The sequence below is a fragment of the Eschscholzia californica genome, unplaced genomic scaffold, assembly GCF_041429995.1.
Source record: "Eschscholzia californica isolate CP2 unplaced genomic scaffold, dmEscCali1.0.p SCAF_2, whole genome shotgun sequence".
NCBI classification, from domain to species: Eukaryota; Viridiplantae; Streptophyta; class Magnoliopsida; order Ranunculales; family Papaveraceae; genus Eschscholzia; species Eschscholzia californica.
In genome coordinates, this window is record NW_028238309.1 from 15,283,537 (window position 1) to 15,310,939 (window position 27,403).

General features: G+C 36.4%; 2 protein-coding genes and 1 pseudogene across 6 annotated transcripts in view; 1 reads left to right on the plus strand and 2 right to left on the minus strand.

Moving 5' to 3' along the window:
• The window catches only part of LOC147556470 (uncharacterized), a 28,564-nt gene extending 8,466 nt beyond the window's left edge, over window positions 1–20,098 (minus strand). For 2 of the 5 annotated variants that reach the window (XR_015235394.1, XM_086664380.1), the window contains exons 1-15: window positions 19,870–20,082; window positions 19,743–19,774; window positions 19,554–19,665; window positions 19,355–19,452; window positions 11,712–11,808; window positions 11,451–11,540; window positions 11,295–11,357; window positions 11,097–11,171; window positions 10,897–10,962; window positions 10,741–10,818; window positions 10,324–10,434; window positions 10,121–10,198; window positions 9,870–9,989; window positions 8,311–8,354; window positions 8,184–8,238 (exon numbers count right to left, since the gene is read on the minus strand). Coding sequence is in view for 2 of the 5 variants with exons in the window: in XM_086664380.1 (XP_086520506.1) it covers window positions 8,196–8,238; window positions 8,311–8,354; window positions 9,870–9,989; window positions 10,121–10,198; window positions 10,324–10,434; window positions 10,741–10,818; window positions 10,897–10,962; window positions 11,097–11,171; window positions 11,295–11,357; window positions 11,451–11,540; window positions 11,712–11,808; window positions 19,355–19,452; window positions 19,554–19,665; window positions 19,743–19,774; window positions 19,870–19,908 (1,146 nt within the window). In the remaining 3 variants the exon portion in view is untranslated. Of the gene's footprint in view, window positions 1–8,183; window positions 8,242–8,310; window positions 8,355–9,869; window positions 9,990–10,120; window positions 10,199–10,323; window positions 10,435–10,740; window positions 10,819–10,896; window positions 10,963–11,096; window positions 11,172–11,294; window positions 11,358–11,450; window positions 11,541–11,711; window positions 11,809–19,354; window positions 19,453–19,553; window positions 19,666–19,742; window positions 19,775–19,869 lie in introns of all 5 variants that reach the window. The other 3 variants (XR_015235393.1, XR_015235392.1, XM_086664378.1) reach the window with 2 other exon arrangements.
• On the plus strand, window positions 1,529–3,945 carry LOC147556472 (uncharacterized). Its single transcript, XM_086664382.1, has 4 exons — window positions 1,529–3,185; window positions 3,264–3,391; window positions 3,470–3,545; window positions 3,632–3,945. Exons 1-4 carry the CDS (start codon window positions 2,393–2,395, stop codon window positions 3,943–3,945), a joined length of 1,311 nt encoding a protein of 436 aa, XP_086520508.1. The 5' UTR covers window positions 1,529–2,392.
• A 6,489-nt stretch (window positions 20,099–26,587) lies between the features above and the next one.
• On the minus strand, window positions 26,588–27,403 carry LOC147556473 (replication protein A 70 kDa DNA-binding subunit A pseudogene; annotated as a pseudogene).

Sequence of the window (27,403 nt, forward strand, 5' to 3'; positions counted from 1 at the left end):
TTTCACTGATGTGATTTCTGATATGTAAATTTCTTCTTTTCTTTTTTCCTTTTTTAATAAAGTAACCCAAGCCCGTCCGGCCCGCAACCGCCAGAGCCCGCTTGGGCAGGCGGGCACGGGCGGGCTTCGGGCAGTCAACAAGGTGGATATGTCCGGCCCGATCCGCCCGACTAACTGTAGTGGGCTCGAAATTTTAGTGCCCGATCCGCCCGAGTCCAACTATATTATGCCCGAGCCCGTTCGATTCCCACCCTACTTCCGCCTATGGTGGTGAATAAATGGCTAGTGGGGGCGGCCCTTGCAAGGAGAGAGCGTAACACCTACCTTTGCAGGCCCAAAAGCTCTGAAAGTGTAGCTAAGTGTTCCTTCCTTGGTTTATGTTGATCGCAAGGTGTTGATTGATCGATTGCTTAGCAGTGTTACTCTTTTGCCTATCTTAAGTAGGAATGGAGGCAAAGATGGCAACAGGGGGGAATGAAGGAACAAAGTTTAACGAAGTCTTTCCGGCTGGAACAGGCGGGGTTCTCATTAAATATCTATCTTTGGATCTTGATCTGAGCCAAGTGGTGGCTCTCGAAAAGGCTTTGTCCTCGATGCACGGTCAACTATTCGATCTGTATCCACCGGTGAAACAACTGGTACCGTCTCCTCTCCTGCTCCTGCCTATACCCTCGCAACGGGGCTGTATTTAAAACGGGTTATGGGCAAGGAATGAAATTTCGAAAAATTTCGGCCGACATGGCCGAAATTTTTCGGTTTTTCACCCTACCGACGTGAAAATACACTTACACATCTTTCGTGTCAGATTTCGGTCGAAATCTGACCGAAATTTCGAAAATTGAAAAAAAAAAACAGAAACCCTAGTGGATCTACTGTACCCTTTAAAGAAAAGCAGAAATTATTGAGGGAACAAGATAAGATTCGAATTTATTGTCATGACTGATGAGTTCTATTTATAAAAAAAACTATTGAACTCGTACCTTAGTTTTTCTTCTTCATCTTCTCTGGTTTACACTTTTTACTTGTTCTTGATTTCTTCATTTGGTTCTTCATTTGATTGTTTGGAGGAAAATCTAGAGAGAGAGGAAATAGGTTTTGTTGAAGAAAATCTATAGAGAGAGAGGAAAGAAGTTTGGTTGAAGAAAATCTAGAGAGAGAGAGAGGAATAAGGTTCGGTTGAAGCTGCTAATTCTAGAGAGAGAGAGTCGTTTGAACTTTGAACAGAAGAAATAGGAAGAAGACGATAGAAATTGGGATTTAAGGGATCTGATATTTTATTGTTTAACAGGTATATCAAAATTGATGGCTCATTTATTTTGACCCCCTGATTTTTATTTTGTTTTATTTTAACCCCTGAAATAACTGATATTATTGCAGATTAGTCCTTAAATTAACATTTTATTGCAGATTAACCTTATTATTGCAAATTGCCCCTCTAACTAACCGACTTTGTTACAGATTAGCCCTCTAACTAACATAATCTATTGCCAATTAGCCCTATTATTGACATTTTTTGTTATTTATTTCTCAAGAATGTCACGTAAAAAAAGATCAGACGACATAGGATGGCAGCATGGGTCGCAAGTAGACAACGACCGACAAAAATCTCAGTGCAATTATTGCGCTAAAGTTATAAGATCCGGAGGGGTCACTCGTTTGAAACAACATCTAGCTGGCGGTTTTGGTAATGTCGCTCAATGCCCGATGTGTCCAAAAGAAGTTAGACTTCAAATGAACAGGATTTTAAAACACGGTGTTGAAGAGAAAAATAAGAGAAACAAAATAAATTTGGAGTTTCGAGAGTCTGTTATGGACCTTCCAGAAAGACAAAATGAAACAGTTGATCTTGATAGCGACGATGACGATGTCGAGAATCAACAATACAGGGAAGCAGTTAAAAGGTCATTGCACGATAGTCGCAGTGGTGACAAAAGACGTTCGTTTAGTCAATCCACTTACGACGTAGGAGGTGGCTCTAATGTCAACATGGGTTCAACGTCACGACAACGGGGTTTCGCAAGAACACAGAGTGTCAGACAACCATCTACTTACAATCCAAGAGATGAGTTACCAATCGACCCACATTCAGTGAAACCTCAAGGTGGAAGACAAAAAAGGATAAAAGAGGCATTTGGGTTCGGAAATATTAGAAAGAAGATGGGAAAAGCAATTTCGAAGTTCATACATTTTAACGGAATTCCACCACATGTTGCTAACAATGTTTATTACGATAACATGGTTGATGCTATTGCTAGAGCTGGACCAGGTGTAAAGCCTCCTACTGCATATGAGTTGAGGGGACCATTTCTCGATGACGAGGTTGAAGAATTAAATGAGTATATGGATGGTCTAAAGAAGAATTGGAAGACGTACGGCGTCACCATCATGTGTGATGGGTGGACAGGACCAACTCGATTGTCTATCATTAATTTCATGGTTTATTGTGACGGAAAATCGATGTTCCACAAATCCATCGATACATCAAAAGACAAAAAAGATTCGGATTACATCGAAAAACTTATGGAAGAAGTTGTACGGTCCCGTAGGAGAACAGAATGTCGTGGAAATTGTGACTGATAACGGAAGCAGTTACGTTAAGGCCGGCAGAAAGTTAATGCGGCGTTACAACCTTTTCTGGACACCATGTGCAGCTCATTCCATCGATCTAATTCTAAAGGATATCGGAGAGACGAAGACGGTACAAAAAGTTGTGCAACGTGCAAGACAAATAACAAAATTTATATATAACCATTCGATAATCCTTGCATTGATGAGAGATAAGTGTGGAGGCGATATAATTCGTCCAGGGCTAACACGATTTGCCACAAATTATATTGCTTTGGAGTCTCTCCAACAAAAAAAACATTCTTTGAAAGAAATGGTTGCTTCTCCACAGTGGCGTGCTTTTCAGGGTGTTAATAGTTCAGAAGGAAGAGTAGTAGAAGGACTAATAAACAAACACACATTTTGGGATTCGGTTCATATTGTCGTCAATATACTAGAGCCAATCGCAAAAGTCCTTCGAATGGTAGATGGCGACAAAAAGCCTACTATGGGATACATCTACTATGCTATGGAACTAATGAAAACCCAAGTTGAAAAAGCTGCTCGTTCTCCTAGGGCGTATCTGAAGATCATTGACGAGCGATGGACAAAGCATCTCACACACCCTCTCCATCTAGCTGGTAATTATGCGTTCTTCTCATTTTTTTTAATATTAATTACACTTAATGTTTAATGAAATTTATTAAACTGAAATGTAGCCTATTACCTTAACCCAAGCTACCAATACGAACATGGTCTTTCGATTCGAGGGGATCTGTTAAACGCTGTTGAGGAAGTGGTAGAAAAACTGGTACTACCGGAAGAACAAGCAACTTGTCTACTAGAGGTTAGTGCACATATATTTTGAAATGTTTTTAACATGAGGGAAAAAAGAATTCATTTTGTTTGAGTCATTAAATTACAGCTAAAGACTTTTAGAGAAGCATCGGGTTCCTTCGGTAAGACAACTGCAATAAATGGAAGGAAAATAACTCAACCAGGTAAAACATTTGTAGTGAATGGAACAAACATTTACAATTCATTATAATTCAATTAATGAAACCTAAATAAGTACGTGTGTTTGCAGCTGAGTGGTGGCTCTTGTATGGAAATGATGCTCCAAACTTAAGATCAGTTGCTATAAAGGTTTTAGCTCAGACCGCATCTTCATCCGGATGCGAAAGAAATTGGAGCACGTTTGGACTTATACATAGCCAAAGAAGAAATCGTCTTGGCCATGAACAACTTCACAAACATGTGTTTGTGCATTACAACATGCGACTAAGACTTAAGCACCAAAAAGAAGACTACCAAGATTCGGGTCCTATAGACCTAACAGATATATTCTGTGAAGAAGGTGAAGAAGACCCCTTATATGAATGGGTTAGAGAAGTGGGCTGACCTGAAATGGATGAGCCAAACAATAGACCAAGCTCTCAAATTGCTTCTACACTAGGGTTAAATACTGATTCCTACACGAGCAACTCACATGCTGAAAATGTTAATCGTTTGATGGACACAAGTTCGTCAAGTACTAATTCACCTTCTAGGTCGTCGGGAGATAGTGGAAACGGGGATGAAAGACAGAATAATGAGAGTAACGATGTTGAGGAAGATAGTAACGAGAGAAATGAAGGATATGTCCCTTTCACGGAGGAACACAACTTTGATCATGCAACGCAAGATCATGATCACGGAATCCCACCGAGACCAGCTGAACCTGTATCATATTCTCGTCGAAGGAAAAACCAATTGACTGGTATGAATGTCGCAGATACTTCTTGGGCCAATAATGTTGACGATGTTACAAATACTTTTAGTAGTATGGGTATCGACAATAGCTCTTATGGTTATGATAGTTCATCTGCATCAGTTTGATATAACTACCCAAGTCATATTTCTTGGCACAGTAGTGAAGATGAACGACCATCAATGTTTATACCTCAACAACCAAGTTTTCCTGTTTACCATCAATATCCCTTAATTGGACCACTATGCGGAATTCGTCAAGAGCAATACATGACACACATTGAACAATATCGGAATTGGTTCCGAAGCCGAATGTCATGGGATGAATATTGCAATGCTATGGGAAATGAATCTCATGTACGTCCAAATGACGGTGATGAAGGGGGTAGGAGGTCATTTTGGTTTTAATGTCTTATGTAACAAAATGGAGGTAATTTACAATTCTACATTATAAATTGTTGTTCAAATGAAGATTACATCTTTTTATGCTTAGTTATGGTTAAAGAGACTTGTTATATACAATTTCATCATATTTCTAACATTTAGGCAAAAATGTAAAATTTCCACACAGACCGAAACGTTTCCACGAAACGTTTCCACATTTGGACCCACCGAAACTTCCACCGAAACCGAAGTTTCATTCCTTGGTTATGGGTCAACAAGATCAACCTATTCTTCTGTCTCCCTTGCCTCCGCCTTTGCTACTTTCTATAAAACTGGTCTTAAGTGTTTTCTTTCCGCCAAACGCATTTGTCTTATTATACGATGCAATGCGCTTCGATCGTGAAATGGATCTATTTAATTCATGAAGTGAATATTTGAAACACATTTAGATGCTAAGTGTTCCCATTTTCTGCATATGCCACAGGGTATGCTTGTAAAGTCGAAAACAAATTTTTGAACCTTTATCACCAGATAGAAAATTGGCAGACCCACATATTATTGTTTGTGCTATTTTATGATATCTAATCTCAATCAATTCTAAGTCCCACTAGTCGAAAGGAGGTAATAACAGATGTGAAGAGATCTCCTAAATTAACAACATACGTGAATTAAATACGGTTGCTTTTTTCTAACAAGGAGGTCATCAAAGTACTGGGTCTGGTTTCTCATCCAGTCACATAACAGAGTTAGTAGCTACATCAATTCTACTTATGTCGTTATTTGTGAAGTATGACTATGGCTCTTGGGAAGCAAAATGATGGGTCCTCTTTACAGAAGGAATTATATGCAGTAACCAATAGTCAAATATTAGATATGACTGCCAATTGAAGTTAATACATACTCGATCCTCCTTCTGAAAAAAAGACATACTCGCTCCTAGTTCGTAATACATTACAGTTCACAGAACACAGACTTTGATTTTTGGTTCATAGACAATGGGTATTTAACAAAAGCATTAAATTTGTTCTATAATATGCTAGGTTCTTATTTTAAACTAATGAAACAGCTATTTGGAATCCCCTTATAACTCGTTTATAAGCCCACAAGACCACAAGGTTATTTTTGGATTCGGAATGCACTACTTTGCAATTAAACAGGTCTAGATAATTGTCTTTCTATTGGAAACTTTAAAATGCATGCAGACTTTCGATATGTCAAGTGGGCACCAATCATCTTCGAAAGATTGTACTCGTTTGGACTGCAATGGTCTCGATTCTTACTTAAGAACTCGGGCAAATCACACTCTGAGGCAGTATTTTCCAACTATGGTGATGACATATGATGTTTGAGAAGTTTGACATATCTACAGCTAATGGTGTGAAGGATTTATCCGTTCGGTCTGAAGGAGATGTCCTTCCGAAGGAGTGTCCTTCGACCAAGGTGGCAATGCGATCAATTTGTCAGTTAGGACAACGATGACCACACGTGAAGATCATCCAGTCCGGTCCAATTAGGGGTCGTAATGCTTTGCTAGAAGTCAACTACGATCGTCGGATCAAGGAGTTGATTCGCGGCTAACATAGACCGGATCCTACAACGGGTTACACATAAGAGTGGTAGCTTGATCGGAGAGACTTGACTAGACGGGAACAGGCTAAAGATGGATGGGATCCAACTGGAAAGGCCGAAAGGGTCCGAATGGAGATTCGGGACAAGATAGAAAGGAAGGCTCATAAGGCCGGCCATGTGATGGCCGACCAGAGTAAGTGGGCCGGCCATATAAATCCCATGGTGGGCTGCCCTGGCCGGCCACACTTAAGGGATTGTCAAAATACCCCAAAAGGGTATTTTGGTAATTATCTTTTCTGTGACCCGAAAATAGAAAACCTAATCTGAATGGGATTCTAATTAGGGTTTGTCTATATATTGGGTCAGTTGAGAACAGAAAAGGTGTGGATTTTTCTCTAGAAGAAAAATATACAGCTCTCTCTCTCTCAATATACAGCTAGTGGAGAGAGAGGAATATAGAGGAAAAGCTCCCCTTCTATCAATCTAGTCAAGAAGAAGAGTTCTTCTCAACCTTCTAGTAAGTCCTAGCAGTCTGAAAGGAAGGGAGATCAAGTCTATTCACTCGATGTCTCAAGTAGAGGAGCTACAATTGGAGCTCTCGATCTTTACATGCGATTGGAATGGTTCGAGGGAAAAACGCGTTAAGGTATTTATCCCTCTTCTAGTTCATTGATTAGTTTATGCATATGATCCTGGGAAATCTAGTGTTAACATATGATGTTTGAGATTCCGCTTAGAACACTAGATAGTGTATAGGATACACAAAACCCTACATGGTGTTCTTTGATCATCTAGACTGCGACTCGACTACATCTCACCACTATGGGTGGGATTAAGAATCATCAAGTTTGTGGGCTATTTTCATTCTTTTTGAACCAAGCAGGTTAGATCCTTTTCAGAAAACAGTTAAAGGCGAACTGCCTGAAAGTAGGGAGGCTGATGTAGTCGAATTATATATATATATATATATATATATATATATATATATATATATATATATATATAATACTTCTCTAAGAATAAATCCAGCCAACGGTTTCTACAAACTCTGAGTTTTCATTAGTAATGAATTACTGAGAAATATAAACTGCACTTCAAAAAAGTGATTCAATTATACTAAAGCCGTGAGTAATAATTAATGAGGAACGAAAACAATGAAGAAGAAGGAAGAAGAAAGAAGATTAATGGATCGAAAGCAAAGAGAAAAAACCTTGTGTTTCAGCTGACGAAGTGAAAGCAAATAGAGCTGCTTGGAGGAGAAAACCGTAGTTTTAGTTGAAAAAAAATATCTGTTGCGCTTAGCCGATTAACTCGGCACCAGCGACTGAGTCCAGTCGAGGTAATCGGTTGACTAGGTGTCGTCCCAATCGGGTTCACGAATGACTAGAGGCCAAGCCTCTAGTCGAGCCGTCTAAGTGGCGCCTAGTCGCTTTAAAAAGCGACTAGGCCGGCCTAGTCGAGGACTTTTAAAGCTTAGCTTAATTGTTTATTTTCTTTAGTTTGGTATTTGTTTTACAATCTGCTGCATTTACATCAATTTCCCAACTCAATATCAAATTGCAGATGTGTTTTACAAAAAGGGTTGGTGAAAGCTCATCATCATTTATTGTGTTCCAAGCTTTCACTCCATGAACCAGCCGTTCAACTTGAGGGGAAATGATTAGGATAAAGCATACGATTCTATAACTTAGGAACTTTTGATATTTTTTATTTTGATTTAAAGCTGTAAATCTACTTTCATGTAAATCATATCTTGTTTTGATCAATTTTTTTAACCAATTCACTTGATTATTATAGAATATAGATACACTCTGAATAGAATCCCTTTGAATGGGACAACAGAGAATTGGATTATTTTCAGTTCTTTCATATATAAGATTATAAAAGACAAGACAGAAAAACGAAAAGAAAGCAAAATTGAAGTACATAACGGATACCTTTGCTGCTGGTTAAAAGGTTGATTCCCTGTCAGAGTCCAGATGGCCACTCAGTCTTCTGCATAAATAAATATGAGTGCATAAATATGCATTTAGAGAACCGCCAAAGACAAATTTGAAGGGCTACCTCGGCCTCTCAGATTTTGAGATGCGCTTGGACATTATTGACGCCTGCATCAGAAAACTGTGCATTAAAAACTGAAAAAAAGTAGGAAATTTTTACAAGTTTAAATTGTAGTATATTTGCACTAGCTCATGGTTCAGTTGTGTTTAATACTGGAACTCCTATTTTTTTTTTACAGTCTCTCTCTTTCTTTTACTTCTCTCTGGTTCCTGCTCTGAATAGAGATTAATTCAGAAGTTATATCAGAGGTCCCAAACTTTTTCGTTACAAGTTGTATTTTTATCGCCAGCTACAAGTATGCCATATTATTTTTTAGAATACCAGCATTCAAATGTAATTTAAAGCATCATATTAGTACTGGTATAACAATCCATGTCTTTCGAATAGCATGGACTACCACAAAAGGATGAGAAACGACATATTACATGTAGTAACAGCAAGGTAAAGAAAAGTTCATTGATATAACCAACTTACAACATTTATACAACAGATTCCATTTCTGACATCAAGTTCTTTTTCAATAAGTTTTGAAACAACAAAATGAATAAATTAAAATGAGGTGGAACGACTGTATCTACAAGAAAAGTAATCTTGTTGTATATTTGCCGCAAGCATAGATACTTTTTTGAAAGAAAAATATTTTGACACAAACAACTAAAGAAGGTACTAGTTAAAACAACAGTAGAAAAACTAGAAAATAAGACTCTCCTGACCAATAATGAATAAATAACAAGTAATGGGAGAAAGTAACTTGAGAACCAATGGTAACGCTTGCATTTCGTATCAATAATTTTACCCAAGAAATGCTTTTTTACCTGGTCTAAGTTCTAGGCAACAACCGCTACCTAATCTACTCACGTAGGGAAAACTATGCGAGGGGCACCAGTAGAAAAGCAGAACCATAACTATTTCTGGCTTCTTTTCTTTTCTAACAGATGACCTTCTCTCTAAAAGATTGTTTCTCTTCTCAACGGATGTGGTTGTCACTAGTGAATTTAGATTAAATATGATTTGAAAATGCAACATCAACCAACTAGGAATAGTTGACATAATACCTCATATGGTAAGAAATTGTGTAAGCTTACGAAGATAATTACAAAGAAAAGGATTTGAAGGATATGAAATTAACGATATGTTCCAACAAAACTTTGGGATTGATCCTTATTTTGGTGAAGCCGCTGAAGTGTTAATAGGAAATAAATGGATTCCAACAACAAATGAGAAGAACACTTCTATAATATTTTAAGTCCATGAAGGTGCGGAAATTAACAAGCAACTATTCATCAGAACTGACAAACAAAAAGATCTCAAAATGAAAATGACGATGAAGCAGCAGAAACAAGAAATAGCTAATATAGTGATTTGCGTTCAAGACGACAAAAGCTATTTGAGCACCATAGTGAGGCAATGTAACATCTGCAATACTGGGCAAGACCTTTGGAAATTTTTTCAAATTTAACCCAATCACATGATGCTAGTTATTCAGTTAAACTCGACAAGTTACTAAGGACAATCTATGGTCAATTTTAAACTGTAACTCAATAACCAAAGAATTACACCACCTGCTCCTGGATAATACTCCTCGCTTCAACAAGTTGAGCTTCAAGCTCCAGCTCCCTCTCAGTTGCTTCAGAAGTAACCTCTGCTCCTTTTTGTGCATCTTGTAGTTCGACCATGCGCTCCTTCAAAAATAAAAATGTTGATTATGAGAATATTAAAAACAATTAACATCTGGAAGTGGCCCCCAGAATTCATGAAAAAAGGAACCAATAAGCCACGAGCATAGATATGTGTAGAAAAACGTAGAACTCGCCTTAATAGAAGCCATTTTTGTGCGTAGGCTCTCTTCTATTTGATCTCTAGCCATGGGAAACGGAAGGTCAAAGACATCCTATGTTACAAAGTAAAAGCAAATTAGAAAGTCATCGTGTCATATTAAATGCGAAAACCAAATAACCATTGACCTAAAACAATTATATAATTAGTGAAAAGAGAATTTGATTGTTTCAATCTTACCGTCTTACCACCCAGTGGAGACTGTGGTGGGTCAGCATCAAGTCCTTCATTGACAGCTAAAGTATGTTTTGATATTCCATTTGGAGCATTCAAGAACTCACGCATATCCATCTGCAAAACACAATATCCAGAAGTTACTAGTAGTTAATACCAAAATGAAGAATACTCATAAGCACTAAGAAGGTGGCAAAAGAACAATTACTATAGACCAAGAGTTATATCTACACTCGATGTATATTAAGTACGGATGGCAAAAGGAAGCATGACAGAAAATTTAAGGTGCAATATATACACTTGGTGTAGGAAATGAGAAATCCCAGATTCAATTAGGACAAGAAAAATGTCAAACTGCTTGAAAGACTAACATTTGATTTTTTTAACCCGTAAGAACCTTACAAGCTTATCACTCTCTAGTACCTGCATTGACCGTAATAGAGCCCTTAAATCCGCATTCTCTGCCATAAGCTCTTGTTTCTTCACCTCGTAGGCATCTACCTGCCAATTGCACAAAGGGTATCAAAGTACGTTATAACCGATATAAATTAATATATTCTTATTCACATTCTTTCTTACAATCATTTTGGAAAAATCACTATCAGCTTTCTTTCCATTCCATGTTCCACGTTGACGGCCTTCTTTCTGTAAACAAATCCCAGAGTATAACCATTAGACATGTTCCATATAGAAGCTCTCTTTTAGAATGTCCCGATTACCCAACTAATGATTGAGGCTTTTGTTTCTTTGTTTATAAGCACTACTGCTAGAGCAACAACCTGAAGTAAATTCATTATCTCCATTCCTGACTTAGATTCCTTTTTCTTCTCCATCAATACCTGGTTTAACTTCTCCTATAACACAAAAACTACGTATGTTAATAGCTTTAATACCATATCTCCCACTGTATTTCATTAACGGATTATTCAGATATATCTATCTAAATTTTTCCAAAGCTAGACCACGGCATGGCTCACCTGCAGTTTGATATACTCCTTCTCTTTTTTCTTCATTTCGTGTATTTGCTGAGTGCGGACTTGCTTTTGGGTAGCATACGATCAACAGTAATACCCGTCAGGGATAATTCACCTGGTGAAACCAACAAAAGCATAACGAAACTGAAGTGTTCTAACCTGATTACCTATTACCATCCTTTGAAATTCATCCCGCTCCTGCTGCAGTTTTTCAATTTGGGTCTTGAAAGTGGCTGCAGCTTTAGCTTCCTGGTCACACAAAAGTCGCAAGACAAGTGAACTTTAGCCTTCTGCCATTCAATGACTGATGATTGATCGACTGATAGCACTGGAATAAATTTAACTAGTTGTTTTTTTTTATTCAGTTTAAATTAACGTTAAGCTAAGTTGCTTTAGAAAATCAGAATTCAGAGTTCAAACTTTTCTGGTTATTGTCGCTAACTCCCGGTCTTTGGCTACTAACTGTGCTTCAAGCCTCTCAAGTTTGGCCTCTAATCTCGACATGTCTGACAGCAGTCTGTACGATGCAAGACAGAGCATATTACAAAACTGAATCCAAGTATAAATTATTGTATATCAAACAAAATAAGAAATAGCAAGCTCAAAGGTGTTATCCTTATTGAAAGGAAAATAAATGCTGACATTGAATTGGAAAAGATTTACAATAAGGTACTTGTACAAAAAGGGGATTATAAATTTGTAGAAACAGTGTTCCAATTAAGTTTGAAATCCCCATATGACAGTGAAAGATGTCAATTCTTTCTCTTGGCCCAAAAGAAAACAAAAGAAGGAATTGAAGTTAGAATGTTATTCATTCTTGAATGTAGCTTGAATCCTAGCTTTTCAAACACCCCAACGAATGGCATGAGGTACAAACATAGGTTGCTCCATCGCTTTTTGCGGTTACTATGATTTGAGAGTGACTCCTGACAATCCAAAAATCCGTTAATGTCATTTAGTGGTAGCCACTGAATGGATTGCTTGAGCGAAAAACTTCAGTATCTTTGAACATGGTTCGAAATGGAGCATAATCAATGCTGCCTGACTGATGTACGCTCCGGTAAGGGTACGTTGGTATACCTCTTCGGTGTCACTTGGCACGTAATTCTCTAAGAACCCTTATTCGATATGCTATGCCGGTACACTCATTAATCCAAATTTATGTATTATTATACATTTATCCATGAAGTAAAACATCAAAAAGTTTATTCTGAAGTTATTTATTCTATAATTCAAGTTGTTGAAAAACAAAGAGCTAGCCAAATACCTTATCTTTAAGACATAAAATTGCATGAAACTTGAAAAAGTAATAGGCTAAAAACTCAAAACAAATAACTAATTCATTACTCCTTTTCCCTTGTCTTGGAACTTGAACTTCTATTACTGTTAGGTTGTATGCCAATACCTTCTTCATTATCATCATCGACACCATCATCTTCTAAAGACCTATAATGCATATCCTCTAGTCTCATAACAGAATCATCTATATATGTGTACTATGAATTAATGCCCCATTTTTTAAAAGGATCATTCAAATAACTTTCGGTGAAACGTGATTGAAAACAAAAAAATTGGTATGAATATATACCAATTTACCAACTCTTAAAACTTGACATGTTTCTCTTTATATTGTCAAAAAATGAATAGTTACTCCAATTTCGTTCAGCAGATAAGCTAGTAATTGGTGGAGCCACTACCTTATAGATAGAAAAGGTAGACACTTCAAAATTTTGTTAAATATATTAATAGAAATATCAACAAAAATAAATAATTGCCATCTTTGCCACATCGGCAAGTTTTTTATCCATAAATCAACCACCAATCAAATAACGAAGATCATTAGCATCATTCACGTAGGACCCTTAAAATAACGAAGATCATTAGTAAATTGAAAAAAAAACTTTTGAATTACTGTAACTTAAAAGTATTGTTACCTGACTCACAATAATGTTGTCGCTTGTGCTAGAAATTATGTGTTTACCATTACCACAATGACATATAATACAATTTTTAAGTTAGTAAGATTTTTTCGTTGACTTTAATAAAATTTATACTATCTTATAATTTATACCTGATTGAGTGTTGTAATACTTCCGACTTTTGTTCTTTTGTATTATGAGGAATCCTTTTTGTTGTTGTGTGCATGTCATGTGAGTTACAAAAATTTCGAATAAAAGTTACCAATATTTTAACACACCATGTCAAGATAAATACTTTATTAGGACCATAAATTAACATTACCTCCTCGCAACCCCTTTAGATTGTTTTTGACAGTTTGAACAACATTCTTTTTCGGTAACTTATCAATCCAAGATTTTATTCTTTTCTTCCGGTCTGTGCTTGACAATAGGTGGTTCTAACAATTGCATTTTCTCCTTAGACGAATTGTTAATCATATTTTCTTTAGATATGTTACTGGTCTCATTCTTCATTGGACATTCGACTTCTTTCAAAGCATTATGTAAGTTATTCAATGCCACCATACACAATTCAATAGATGTTGCGCCCTTAGCTGCAATGTTGATTTCCTTTTGACAAAGTTTACCTTTTTCATCAATAACCGGTCCATATTTTGCATATTTTGAAATAACCTTGACAACCGATTATTGTTCTCTAAATTGTATCAACATTGCTTCCCAATTAGGGCGAAACTCTTCAATTGTCTCGTTTCCATACAAACAATGATTGAAGTCACGAGTAAAAGTGTAAAACTCTTGTGGTCATTAATAATATGAGGTAAATTCTTTACTGCATTTCTACATATATGCCACAAACAATAACGATGTCGTGTTACCGGGTAATACCCTCGCAATGGCTCCCCCAACTGCAGATTCTTGATCAATGAGAATCACTTTTGGTTGTTTACCATTAATTGATCTCATCCATGTTTCCATTACCCACATAAAAGATTATTTTGATTCATTATAAAGTAAAACACCACCAAATAATATTGTTTGGTGATGATGGTTGATGCCAACAATTGGGACAAAAGGCATGTCATACCTGTTAGTTCCATATGTAGGATCGAAACAAACAACATCTCCAAGGTAATGGTAATCCATCCTTAACCTAGCATCAGTCGAAAATATTTTTGTCATTTCACCTTCTTAATTAGCTTGGATAGAAGGAAAAAATGATGTGTTCGCCATATGTTAACGTTCAAAATAATCAAGTAAAGCTTCTGTGTGACTCTTTCCATGCTCTTTTTTCCTCTTTGCATTAACGAAATTTCTCACATCCCTTTCTGTAAATCCAACATTGCGGACACCTCCAGCTTCACGCGCCATATAATTCATAATAAGATTCATTCTCATAGCTGCTAAACGCATGTTACTCAAAAGTACTCCTTAACCTTCTGTTATCTTCATACGTGAACGAAACTTATGTATTTTGCTTAGAGTCACAAGATTGTGATTGTGCTCTTCTACAAATTGAGAGACTACCCATTTAGTTTCTTCTCTCAATCTTATAAAAATCATTGCTTTGCAATCCGTTCTTGTTTCACAATGTAACTTGTTTTTGTCTTGAATTTTCAGATGCAATAGAAGTACACAATCCTTATAGCGAACAACAATATTTTCGACCTATTGTTGTGTTCGTGCGACTAGACTTACATGCATATCGGTTGTAAAAGTTGTAAGCTTCATTGGGAGATTCGAATTCCATGCCAACATACGGCCTACATTCATTTATTTCATGTTCTTCTCGTCCATCTCTATCTAATTCTTCATGTTCTTCGTTGATTCTATGATTTAATTTACATTCATCATCCCTCTCATGTGTAATATAAATTTCATCGTTTTTCTAATGGTTCACCTCCATCAATATTGAGAAGCATACATTTGCGTGGAAGCATGTTCTCGAAGATAGAAGAATTTGTTTATTGAAAACACTAATTACTGTGAGAATCCATGAAGGAGAAGAATAAATCATTTTTGTATAGTTAAAGTTTGAAATCATGTTGCAATTTAATTTGTCATGATTTTTGGTTAAAGAAACTCTCCAAAATAATGAAAAAGAAGAAAAAAACTCTATTAATAAAAATGAAAATAAAATTTCAAGGTTCTTATACAGGAAAATACTCATGATTTTGTAAAATAAAAACAATTTGTTAAATAGAAACTTCAATATCTCCCCTCAATAAAGAATCTCTCTCCAACTATGACCCGTCCTTTGAAATTCACGTTCTTTAATAACTACTCAAAACCCAATGGGATTTTTTGTAATTATAAAGGTATAATATGCCTTATTATTTTGACATATTAGTAATCCCTTTAATTTAGGAAAGGTACAACTGTACTTTTACTCTCTTGATATAGATATTTTAACATCCAAAGGTTAATTAGCTCAGAGAGGTGATTTAATGAGCTCAAGCTCATACCCAAGAGTATGAGCTTGAGCTAATTAACCATTGGATTGTGAAGATATCAATGAGATAAAGGTACAGCTGTACCTTCCTAAATTAAAGGGGTGTTGTATGTGGCAAAATAATAAGGCACATTGTACATCCATAATTACAGAAAATGTCATCGAATTTTGCACAGATTAAAGAACAACGTGGATTTCAAAGATGGATCATAGTTCGAGAGAAATTTTTATTGGGGGAAGATAACCAATTAAACAAATTAATTCTAGAATTGCTACCTGTGCCAAACCACAATAAATTAGAAAAGAAAAAGACTATAGAAGTTGGTGATAAAAAAAAATTTAACAATATTAGACCATAATCATACAGTTCATAAATTAAAATTAGTTGAAAATTGAACTCATAAATTTAAATAAGTATTAGTGAAATTCTTGAGAAAATTAATTAGCTAGTAGAATATTCCATGCCTCACTTTTCAGTTCAACCCAATGTGCCATTCAAATGCACAAGGTAGACAATATCGATGTCAGTCTTTGTATGTATGTGGAATTGGAGCATTTTTCTTTTAGAATTGCCTTGCAAAGTGATTTTTCTTCTCGGATATTACAATTGCAATATTCTTTGGCTCTTCTGGAATACCTCCCCTAAGCGGTGGATATGTTACATATTGCGTTTCTGATAGCACATACAAAACACATTTTGAGTTTCTATGTGTAAAAGTACTCATGATTTTGTAAAATAGAAACAAACTGTTAAATAGAAACTTCAATATCTCCCCCAATAAAAATTTCTCTCCAACTATGACTCACCTTTGAAATCCACGTTGTTCTTTAATCTGTGCAAAATTCGATGGAATTTAATTATGGAAGTTCAACGTGCCTTATTATTTTGCCACACAAAGCACCCCTTTAATTTAGAAAGGTACAACTATCTCATTAATATCTTTTGAAGATATCTTCACAATCCAACGGTTAATTAGCTCGAGGGTATGAGCTTGAGCACATTAAATCACCTCTCATTAGCTCAAGGTATGAGCCTGATCTCATGAAATCACCTCTCAGAGTTATATCTTATCATCTATTGCAGAAGTTAGAAAACACTAAAAACTAAGTTTTTGATCTCATGGACAACATTCTATTTGTAGGATCCAACAGTTCAAAATTAACAAAAATTGAAAACCCTAAACATTCTCCTTTTTATAAGGTAGCCACCAACCTTTCTTTCATCCTATGTTGAAAAAGTCGGGGCTAGTCCCCAACTGCCACTTTTGGCGACTCGACTAGGGAAGAAAACCCTATTCGGGACTAATAATGAATAAAGCCCCGACTCGACCCGACTAAGGTCGAGTTGACTAGTCGGGCCAGTCAGGCTTTATAAGGCAGCAGGTCAGTTTTGTTCTTTGTTTTTTTTTTCCCATTTTTCCCAAACCGAGAAGGCTCATCTAGGGTTCCAATTTTTGGCTTTTTCCCTCGTTTTCTCTTCTTCAAACATCAATCAAACACCATTGAAGTATATTTTGAAGCCATCTTCTTCTCCAAACTAGATTTCTAGTAAGCTTCTCTCTCTATCTTCTTCATTTTTCTATTAACAACTCTTTCTCTTCTAGAAATCATAAGTTGATTTTTTTCTACATAAATACAAATTAATTTTAAGTTTTAGTTGTTTATACTCGATTAATGTTGTAGAATTTGTTGACAATCGGATTTGGCTTGCCATAGTTAAATTTTTAGTGTTTTATACTCATAATGTGAACAGATATTAGGGTTTAGGGTCTGATTTTTAGTGTTTTATACTCATACTGAACTGATTTTAGGGTTTAGGGTCTGATTTTTAGTGTTTTATACTTATAATGAACTGATTTTAGGGTTTAGGGTCTGATTTTGGTGATTTTATACTCATAATGAACTGATTTCTCATCATATTAATCTCAAATGTTTATATTTATGCCTATATATAATTATATATACAAAATAAATAAATTATTTATATTATAGGACTAGTACCGTGTAAATACGACTAATCTTTGTCGCGGGTCTGCCGACTAGTCCCTGTTGCCGCCTTTTTCAACAAAGCTTTCATCTTCTTGTTATCTCTCAGTCTCTCTTGTTGTACTCTCATTTCTCTTTCTTTATCCTCGTTACATAGAAGATGACGTTTGAATTTGCTTTCCCTTCTTTAAAAGGTTGTATAAGGTAATCTCTAGTTTTAGTTTGTATGAGGATGAAAACAGAAACTTTACAGTTATAACGTCGAAGATGGAGTATAGTTTATGGTATTGACATTTGAAGACATTAATCTCTACTTTATTATGTTAAAAGATTCCCCAAATTTAACGGTCTGGAATATAAACGCACTCTAAACGGATAAGCGTGTTCCAGTTCGCATGGGGTTGGATTGAATCTGGTAACATTGAGCAAAAGATGGTCCACTACTCTTCCTCCTTACATAATCACTTCTTTTGAGTTATAAACTTCAAAATAATCTCTTGACTGAGTTTGCAAAAATTAAATGTTCGCATTAGGAAGAATAGGCATATCGGTAGATAACTGAATATCCATTTCGCATTCAGATATTAAATACGAATACGGATATTTTTTGAATGTCGGATACGGTTACTGCAGTATCCGTATCCAAAATATTTCATATAAAAAAATATTATATATATATATCAAATGTTAGATAAGCATCTGATAATTATATTTCACTTCATATGGCCAAACTTTCATCAGAACATGTGGAATTAAGGTATAAAACTTATGAAAAAAATGTTTGTTGTTCCTTGAAAATAGAAATTTTAGATTAAGCTTCTTGGATCGGATGGTTTTTGGATATAAAACTTACATACAAAAACTTTAAGATGACGATACGGATAGCAAATGTTTTATCCGGTTGAGTATTGGATAATTTTTCAAATATTCAAAACCAATTTAGATACAGGTTCGGATATTCATTATCCACTCCATTAAGCATCGGCTGACACTCTTAAGGAAGAATGTTGTCGGTTTTTTGACATTGTTGTCCAAAGTGGCAAAAGAACAATTACCCTTACACATATTCAACATCGTAGTAGGCACTCAATGGCAGACACTGATCCTGTAGACCCACATAAAATGTGGGCAAAGAAGACATGCCTCATGGTTAGGACTTGCTGTAGACAAACAATTTGTTAAACCACCATTTTGGGCCAATTTGGAGTCTAGCAATGCCAATAGCTTGAGGGGTCTCCAAGACCCACCATTTTTGCGACCATTTGAACAACACCGATAGCTTGGAGTCTTCAAGACACACGTTAGACATGGGTCTACAAAACTGAACTCCATGAAACAAGTCTCAGTAAAATGTCGGTTTGTCGTGGTGCAACATGAAAGTAAGGAATGCTTACAGTTATTCCAAGTAGACATTTTGTGACTAAAAATTGACAGGCTTTACCACCAATTGGCAATTGAGAATCTCTTATATAAGATGAACAATCGAATCGAGCTATAACAGCCCACATTGCAAAAAATCAAGAAGGCAGTGAAGACATTTGTTATTTTGCACTAGACAATTTTTTGTGTCAAAGAAAGGAGGTTCATAATGCAATATCAAAAAGAATTATGTTTATCCTAAATTGTGTTTTACTTTCTAAAGTTGCCTAATTTTCAAATCTTTTATTAATGAAGAAGAAACTAATAAAATTAAAGGGTTTCAAATTTACCTCTGTCTCTGCTCATTTGTAGATTCTCTGAAATCAATATCTCGTTGCCTCTGTTGAAGAAGTGAATAAATACAATTGCAAGTACGAGCAATTGAGATCTACATCATAAACCCAAACCAAATCAAAAGTGAAATCAAAATGATCAAAAGATCCTAAAAATCAATATACACAAATCACTAGGAAATGAAGCTCAGCTCACTGGATCATCAGCAAATAGGTCAAGAGAAGCAGGATATCCAAATGTAACAAGTGTTTGGTTCAGATATTTTGCACAATGATCTAGATTTCCAGTGTTAGCAAATGCATATTCCCTGAAAAATTAAAAACATAAGCAACCCTAGAAATTTGATAGTCTGAAGAAATTGAAGCAAAAGGAAGAACTACAAACCCTAGTCCAGAACTTGACTGAGTTGATGATGCCTGCATTAAGTTTAAAATCCATTAAATGAGAAATTAGTAGCCATATAAGGTAAACTTGCTAAAGTGATTGGTCGAGATTTGATTTGTAATCTTACTCTATCTCTGAGATCGAAATCTGCTTCCATTGAAGCCATTTTGACGAAGCTTGACTATGCTTTTTCTAGAGAGAGAGAGAGAAGACTTGGTTCCTCTACAAATGCTAAATTTGAAATCATTCCGGGGGGTTATTTAAGTAGCGGCTACGCTATCATGCGCGCGTAGTAAAGAGAGGAGTCATCCGAATTCCTGAGTCAAAATTTCCCTTCCCTGTTATCTATGGCCTATGGGGGTGCTTGAAAACGCACCGGATTAAAATTAGGGTTAATTCCGTTTTGGCCCCCGATTTGTGACCAACTCGCCGTTTTGGCCCCTATAAGTGTCCGGCAGTTCGTTTTGGCCCCAATTTCCTGTTTGGCCCCAACATATTTTTGTAAGCTTCTCCATTCTACCCTTATGGCAATTTCGTAAATTAAATGTGTTTCTTTCTCTTTGTCCACCTCACCAAGCAATTTTCACATCACATTTGTCCACATAAGATCGGCGGAAAATGTGGTCGGAAAATGTCACCGGCGACATCATTTCCGGCGACCACCATTTTTTTTTTGGAACTTCTTCTTCTCCAATCATCTCCTCCACCTCCATTCTCTCTCTTCCATGTCTCTTTCTCCTTCGTCTTCTCTCTCTCTCCTTCCTCTTCTCTCTCTAAAAATGTTGGGTTTCTGGATCTGGGGAAAACCCAAAGAATGTCGAAAAAGACATTAATTTGACAAAGACAGCTTCGTTCAACAATGGGAATTTCAAATCCTTTTCATTGAAGATTTGACAAAGACAACTTCGTTCTCTAAAAATACCACCGTCTCAGTTTATTCCATAAAATTCCACAAAGAGAAAGAAATCCTCTCTTTCTCTCTCTCTCTCGAAAACTTACTTATTACAGTTAAATCATCAAACAGAAACAAAATTAGGGTTTATTTCGTCGTCTCCTCTAATGTCTCAAGCTCCTTCTATGCTGATGACGAATTTTTCCGATGGAAACATCACAAATTTACTGGACGGCAGAAACATCCACATTCACCATGTAGAGTTCAAGTTCAATTCAATTCTAGGTTTTCTTCTCATGACAAATAAAGTTTTTTTACTTGTTGATCTTATTTATGTAATCACTTGTATTGTCTTTTACTTGGATATGAAATTCTGATTTGTTTTGTTTCTTCTAGAGTTGAAGTAATCAGGATTTTTTAGTATGTTTGAAATTTCATAATGGATATGGAGTGATTAAGCATGGGTAGTAGTTGAGCTAAACATTATAGATGAAAAATCTTAGATAGATAAATATTAAGTCTTGGTGTTATTTGAAGATTTGAAATTCCCATTGTTGAAATTATGTCTGCCATTAATGGTTGATATGTCAACAATGGGATCTGTATGAATGGAGAAAAAGACAGCTTCGTACAAGAGATAACAGAACACCAACTCCTTTTTATACCTATAATTCCAAAAGAAAATGCCCTTTTCATTCCCCAATCCAATCCAATCCAATCCCCCCTTTTTCCCATTGATCACTTTCTCTCTCTAAAAAAAACCCCATATTTCCTTCTCTGCTTTTCTTCTCTCTGGTTGCTGAAGATCTTCTTCTTCTTCTTCTTATTCGAATTGATTCGATGAAAAGACTGGGTTTTTATTTATGAGCTGTTTAATGGCGTTATCTTCCTGTTCTTGTTCTATATAGTTGTGATCGGTTTCTATCTCTACTGTTTTTTTAGGTTTTATTTACTTACTGTTTGAAAGGTTTAATCGAATTGAGGAATTTTCGGATTGGAAATGGCTATGGAAACACAAACTACTTCATCGATTGACTTCCAGCTTCCTTCATCGATAATCACTCCTGAAACTCGAGGAAAACATTGTCTTATTGCAGATTTGAAACGCCTTCAACAGGAAACTAGATTCTTAGAGGTTAGTTCAATTTCAATTTTAAATGTCGCCCGGAAACCTAACAATTTTAGAGAGACAGAAGAGGGGGAGGGAGAGAGAAGAGGAAGGAGAGAGAGAGAATGGAGGTGGAAGAGAGAGAATGGAGGTGGAGGAGATGATTGGAGAAGAAGTTCCAAAAAAAAAAATGGTGGTTGCCGGAAATGATGTCGCCGTGACATTTTCCGGCGATCTTATGTGGACAAATGTGACGTGGAAATTGATTGGTGAGGTGGACAAAGTGAAAGAAAACACATTTAATTTACGAAATTGCCATAAGGGTAGAATGGAGAAGCCTACAAAAATATGTTGGGGCCAAACAGGAAATTGGGGCCAAAACGAACTGCCGGACACTTATAGGGGCCAAAACGGCGAGTTGGTCACAAATCGGGGGCCAAAACGGAATTAAGCCTAAAATTATTACAAAAATATTAGCGGATCGGTTCAAGTATACTCTGGATAACATAGTGTCCCCGTTCCAGGCGGCTTATGTCCCAGGGAGACAAATTACCGATAATATCATTATAGGCCAAGAGATTATCCATTCTTTCAAAAAAATGAAAGGAGCAAAAGAATACTTTGGTCTCAAACTTGACATGTCGAAAGCTTTCGACAAAATTGAGTGACCTTTCATTATCAGCATTATGCGGAAATTAGGTTACTCGGATAAATGGACCAATATGATTCACAATTGCATTTCGACTTCTTCCATGGCAGTTCTCATAAACGGGCGGCCCAGCAAGACGTTCACCCCCTCCAGAGGAATTAGACAGGGAGATCCTCTCTCCCCTTTCTTGTTTACTATTGCTATGGAAGGTTTGAGCCGTCTTCTTAACGCGGAGGATGAAAACGGAAATTTCATTGGCTTCCCTAGCAACGACAACAATTGTGATATCAACCATCTGCTGTTCGCAGATGATTGTATTATTTTTGGACGAAACTCTCTAGAAAATGTTGCCAATCTTAAAAATATACTCAAAACTTTCGGGTCAGCCTCCGGACAAATGATAAATTACTCTAAATCTAATATTTTCTACTCAAATAATTCTCACCCGAAATTCAAACGAATGATCATGAAATCTCTTAAAGTAAAATATGCGTCGACCTCGGAGAAATACTTGGGAGCACAACTATTCATAGGCCCTCAAAAAACCAGAGTGTTCAATGATTTAGTAGAAAAAATTAATCAGAAACTGTCTAAGTGGAACAATGCGTTCCTCTCTCAAGCAGGTCGCACGGTGGTCATATCGGCTATCGCAGCGGCAGTACCCCGATACCAGATGCAGTGCTTTGCCATCCCGAAAGGCGTAAGCAAGCGCATCTCGACTTTGCAAAAGTCATTCTGGTGGGGGTAAGTCAAAAGGAATCTGCACTAAAGCGTGGAAATCTATCTGTCTCCTGAAAGACCTGGGAGGCCTGGGTATTCATCTACCGGACATAGATAATATTGCTATGTTAAGCAAACAAGCTTGGAGAATTAAGACTAATCCTAATGCAGCTTGGGTGAAAGTTTTAAAAGCTAAATATTACCCAAACACAGACAATCCTGGAGCAGTCAAACAACACCACTCATGGATATGGAAAAACATTTGCAAAACGTTTCACCTTATTAACACTCTTAGTATTTGGGAAGTGCACAACGGAGAAAATATAAACATCTGGCAGGATAACTGGATCCCATCTTTGGAGAGTCCCATCCCTAACCACAATAATTCCAATCTCACGATTGTCGCTCAGCTTATCACAAACCACGAGAGGAATGATCATATACTCGAAGAAAATTTTGATGAAACCACGAGAAATTTAATTAAAGCAATTCCTATTTATAACGAAGGAAAAGACGAAATTAGATGGACTCTGACTGAGTCTGGAAATTTCACGATAAAATCTTTATACAATCATCTGAGAAGGGCTAATATGACCCCTAACCTCGAACAGTTAAACTGGAATTTCATCTGGAAACTCCCGGTCCTCCCTCGGGTTCAGCTATTTCTTTGGAAAATTTGTCACAACGCTTTACCAGTCAAAAACCGAATAGGTAAATATATAGGAAATAATTTGAACTGCCACTTATGCCCCTGCATTGAAACATTAGAGCACGCACTCCTACACTGCCCTGTTACAAAAAATATTTGGTTTCACTTTAATATCATAGTTGAAAATGTTAAATCTATCAAGGAATGGATTTTCTCGTGGAGTAACGAGCAACATAGATGTCATAATAAAAACAAAACTCATTTCGCTACTATTCTGTGGATCATTTGGAAAGCTAGATGTGACAGCTGCTTCAAGAATGTGAAGGCCGACACCAAAGAGATCATTAATACGATCAATAGTTACCCGGAAAAACAGCTAGAGATCTCCACTACAAAAAAGATTAAGGATGAAAAATGGAAACCCTCGAACGAATCATATCTGAAAATTAATGTAGATGCCTCTTACACCTCTATCAGTACCTCTATCGGAACGGGACTAGTAGTTCATGACTCAGAGTCTAAATTCATAAAAGCGGCAGCTTATGTTTCCAGGGCCAGAAATAGTGAAGAAAGTGAAGCAATCGCCATCCTCAACGGTATCAGATGGGCGATAGATCGAAAATATCAAAAGGTCATCATTGAAAGCGACAACCAAAGCATCATTAAGCATATCCAAGATCATCGTCAAGTTATTAAATGGCAATCCAAAATCCATGTCCACAACATTCGAAAGATGATTACAAAGCTCGACAGCATCATATTCTATCATACGAAGAGATCCCAAAACTCCCAGGCTGACCCTCTCGCCAAGTGGGCTAGGCGGAAGAACCGTGAGATGAAGTGGAAGCATGTTCCTTACTTTTTATCTAAGATTTATTGTAATGGATTTTTAGCTTAATTTAATATATCATTTTCAACAAAAAAAAAGGTTGTTAGCATCTGGAAATTTTATTGATTCGGATCAATGGTCATTGACCCGAGTTCTCCATAAGTACCGGTTTTTTACGTGAGTTAAGTTCACTTTCGTCATTTTTCTCTCTCTAAAACTAGATACACTGTTTAATGGCTGAAAGAATATCTCGTTTCTCTCTAAAACCATCAATCAAATTAACCCATAAGGTTTTATAGAGAACAGAAAAAGATAATGAAAAGAAAGATGCTTAAATATCAACTAGAAGTAAATAATATCATAGATCCATCGTATAATTATTATTGAAGTGGGTTTTGTCTAAAATTGAAGTGGGTTTTGATTATTATTAGTAATAGATGATGGGATATTTCACTAATTAGTTCTAAGAATTAGTCATATCTTTCAATTCAAAGCAATTGAAAGATGATGGAAGGGTTTTCCTTTACGTGAATTAGGGTTTTCAGGGAGTTTTTCCTTCGACCTTGTATTAGAAAGAAATTGGAATCTTGGGTTCTGAATTGATGAGGAAGAAGAAGATGAAATGAGAGAAAATGAATGTTTGGGTGATTGGGAGACAGTTGCAGCTGCCTTAACCATGGAACATATTCAGGTAAAAAACCTAACTTTGAACCTCTGCTTGAAACAGAACTTTCCTATTGATTCATATGATTCTCCTCAAAAATGGCTTCTTAGATTAGATCTTTTAGCCCTAAAGTTTGAATCGTTATTTTCATGGAACTGTTACCTGTTCTTGTTTTAGAATAATTTCTAGGCCTTCATCTTGTTCGATTTTCTATGAACATATTGTCATATTGATTGAACGGATTCGACTTTCTCCGAATGTTCATGTGGGTATAGCAAAGCTCTTCTTCTATTGGAGGATGACGATATCGGCTTTCACCATTAGGTTTAGTGTCAACTAAACTGTTAGAGGATTGATGTTTCTGCTTACCGAACTTAGAGAGAGAGGGAGAGAAAAAGTAGAGAGAGAAACAGATGGAGCTGATCCGTTTGGTCTCGGATCAGTTGATCCGTTTTGTCCTCTTTGGACCCGGATCAACTGATCTGTTTGGTCCTCTTTGGTCCCGGATCAGCTGATCCTTTTGGTACTATTAGGACTCGGACTGGTCTAGTCCGTCCGATAGATTTCGTCTAGTTTTGTGATAAACGGATTGAGGCGTTAGGGTTAACTCATTTGGACCGGTGCTCACAGATTTGGACGGTGCTAATAGAGAAAGGAGGAGTTGGGCCTGGTGCTAATAGAGATGGATGCCAAATTTTCCATCTTCATCCTTCCATACTAAAATGATGAACTTTAAAAGTACGCTTATCACCATAGAGCTGTAGAAAAAATAAATTAAAGATTCCGGACGGCAAAAAATATACCATCCATATAAGAAAACATGAGCTTAGAAATCCAAAATCCGAAATCTAACATCAGTTATTTCATTCAATACCCAGAAAGACAGAAATCCAAAATGCAATAATCATTTCATCAACGGGAAGTAAGAGGTAGTGAGAACTAAACTTTAAAGGATTGTTAAAGCTTTTAGGTTACTTTCCTCTTCATCATGAAAGCAATTGAATCGAGAAGTAACTTGGTTTTTCCGAGTAGTTTAATTTTTCAGACGTCACAACTATGGCCTGCACCCTTTCTTCATCATTGTAAGTTTCAACTTTTACTCTCAAATTAAAGATATAATGATTGTACATAACACCACTAATGGTGCCCATAAATTTTTCATCATTTTCTTCTTTCAAAGAATACAAATCCTCAGTTGAAATGCCCATTATCTCTTCTCCGGCCTCTTGAAATATCGTGACGTATGTTTTACCAATGGAGTCTTGAAGTTGTAATTGTAGAATATACCTAAAACTATACTCAGGAAATGATTTAGCACAATTCTGGCAATGACACTAACAATCTTCAACCATTATAACATTTTTGTTGCACTGACAGTCTCCAATCATTAGTGGGCAAGCAGGATATGCAAAGTTTTCAGTTTTCACATTTGAAATAATAGCGGTAATAGTGATGAAGTCAGGTTTATCAGAGGGCCCCAATTGATCGTCTTTGATTTGGGAAATAAGAGTACGCTCTTTGCTAAACATACTTGACGAACCTAAAGAAATCGGTTTGGTAAGGGCAGTGATTCTCGTTGTGTTGAACCATGTTTTTAACTCTCGCACCTCAGGAATGTCTGCTTCAACAAATAATTGACTTGAAGAAAGTGTTCCTACTAATCTTCTGTCAAAATCACTTACTCTTGCGGCTTTGACACATAACACTGAATTTACTTCAGAATATAGCATATCGTGAATCTTATCCCCTTCTTCATTGCAAATATTTCCCCACAACGTCAGTTTTACACTAAAACCTGACACGTCTCTCGGTTGAAGAGTTCTTTTTTGTGTTTGAGTACCATCTTTTTTTGTGATAGTTGTAGTCACATTTAATTTTGAAACTACCCTTATTATATCAACAAAAGAATTAGGTTGCATGGTTTCAATCTGGCTTATGGGTTGAAACTTAAATTTGTAAGTGGATATATAGTCATCGCCCTCTAAACATAATTGAACTGTAGAGTACCTCTCCAGATACATTTCGTAGTCATTGTCTAGGTGGTTAAAGCTCTTTGAGGCTGATTTCGTGATTCCATTAGATATCATATACACTTTCTCGATCTCAACGTCATCATAAAATTTGTCGACTAACTCGTTAAAACACGTCAT

Bases quoted from the DNA above. Each gene is read 5' to 3' on its own strand.
- LOC147556472 (XM_086664382.1), top strand. From the start codon at position 2,393: ATGGGTGGACAGGACCAACTCGATTGTCTATCATTAATTTCATGGTTT. The intron at 3,186-3,263 runs GTAATTATGCGT...ACTGAAATGTAG, and splicing joins ACACCCTCTCCATCTAGCTG to CCTATTACCTTAACCCAAGC. The intron at 3,392-3,469 runs GTTAGTGCACAT...ATTAAATTACAG, and splicing joins AAGCAACTTGTCTACTAGAG to CTAAAGACTTTTAGAGAAGC.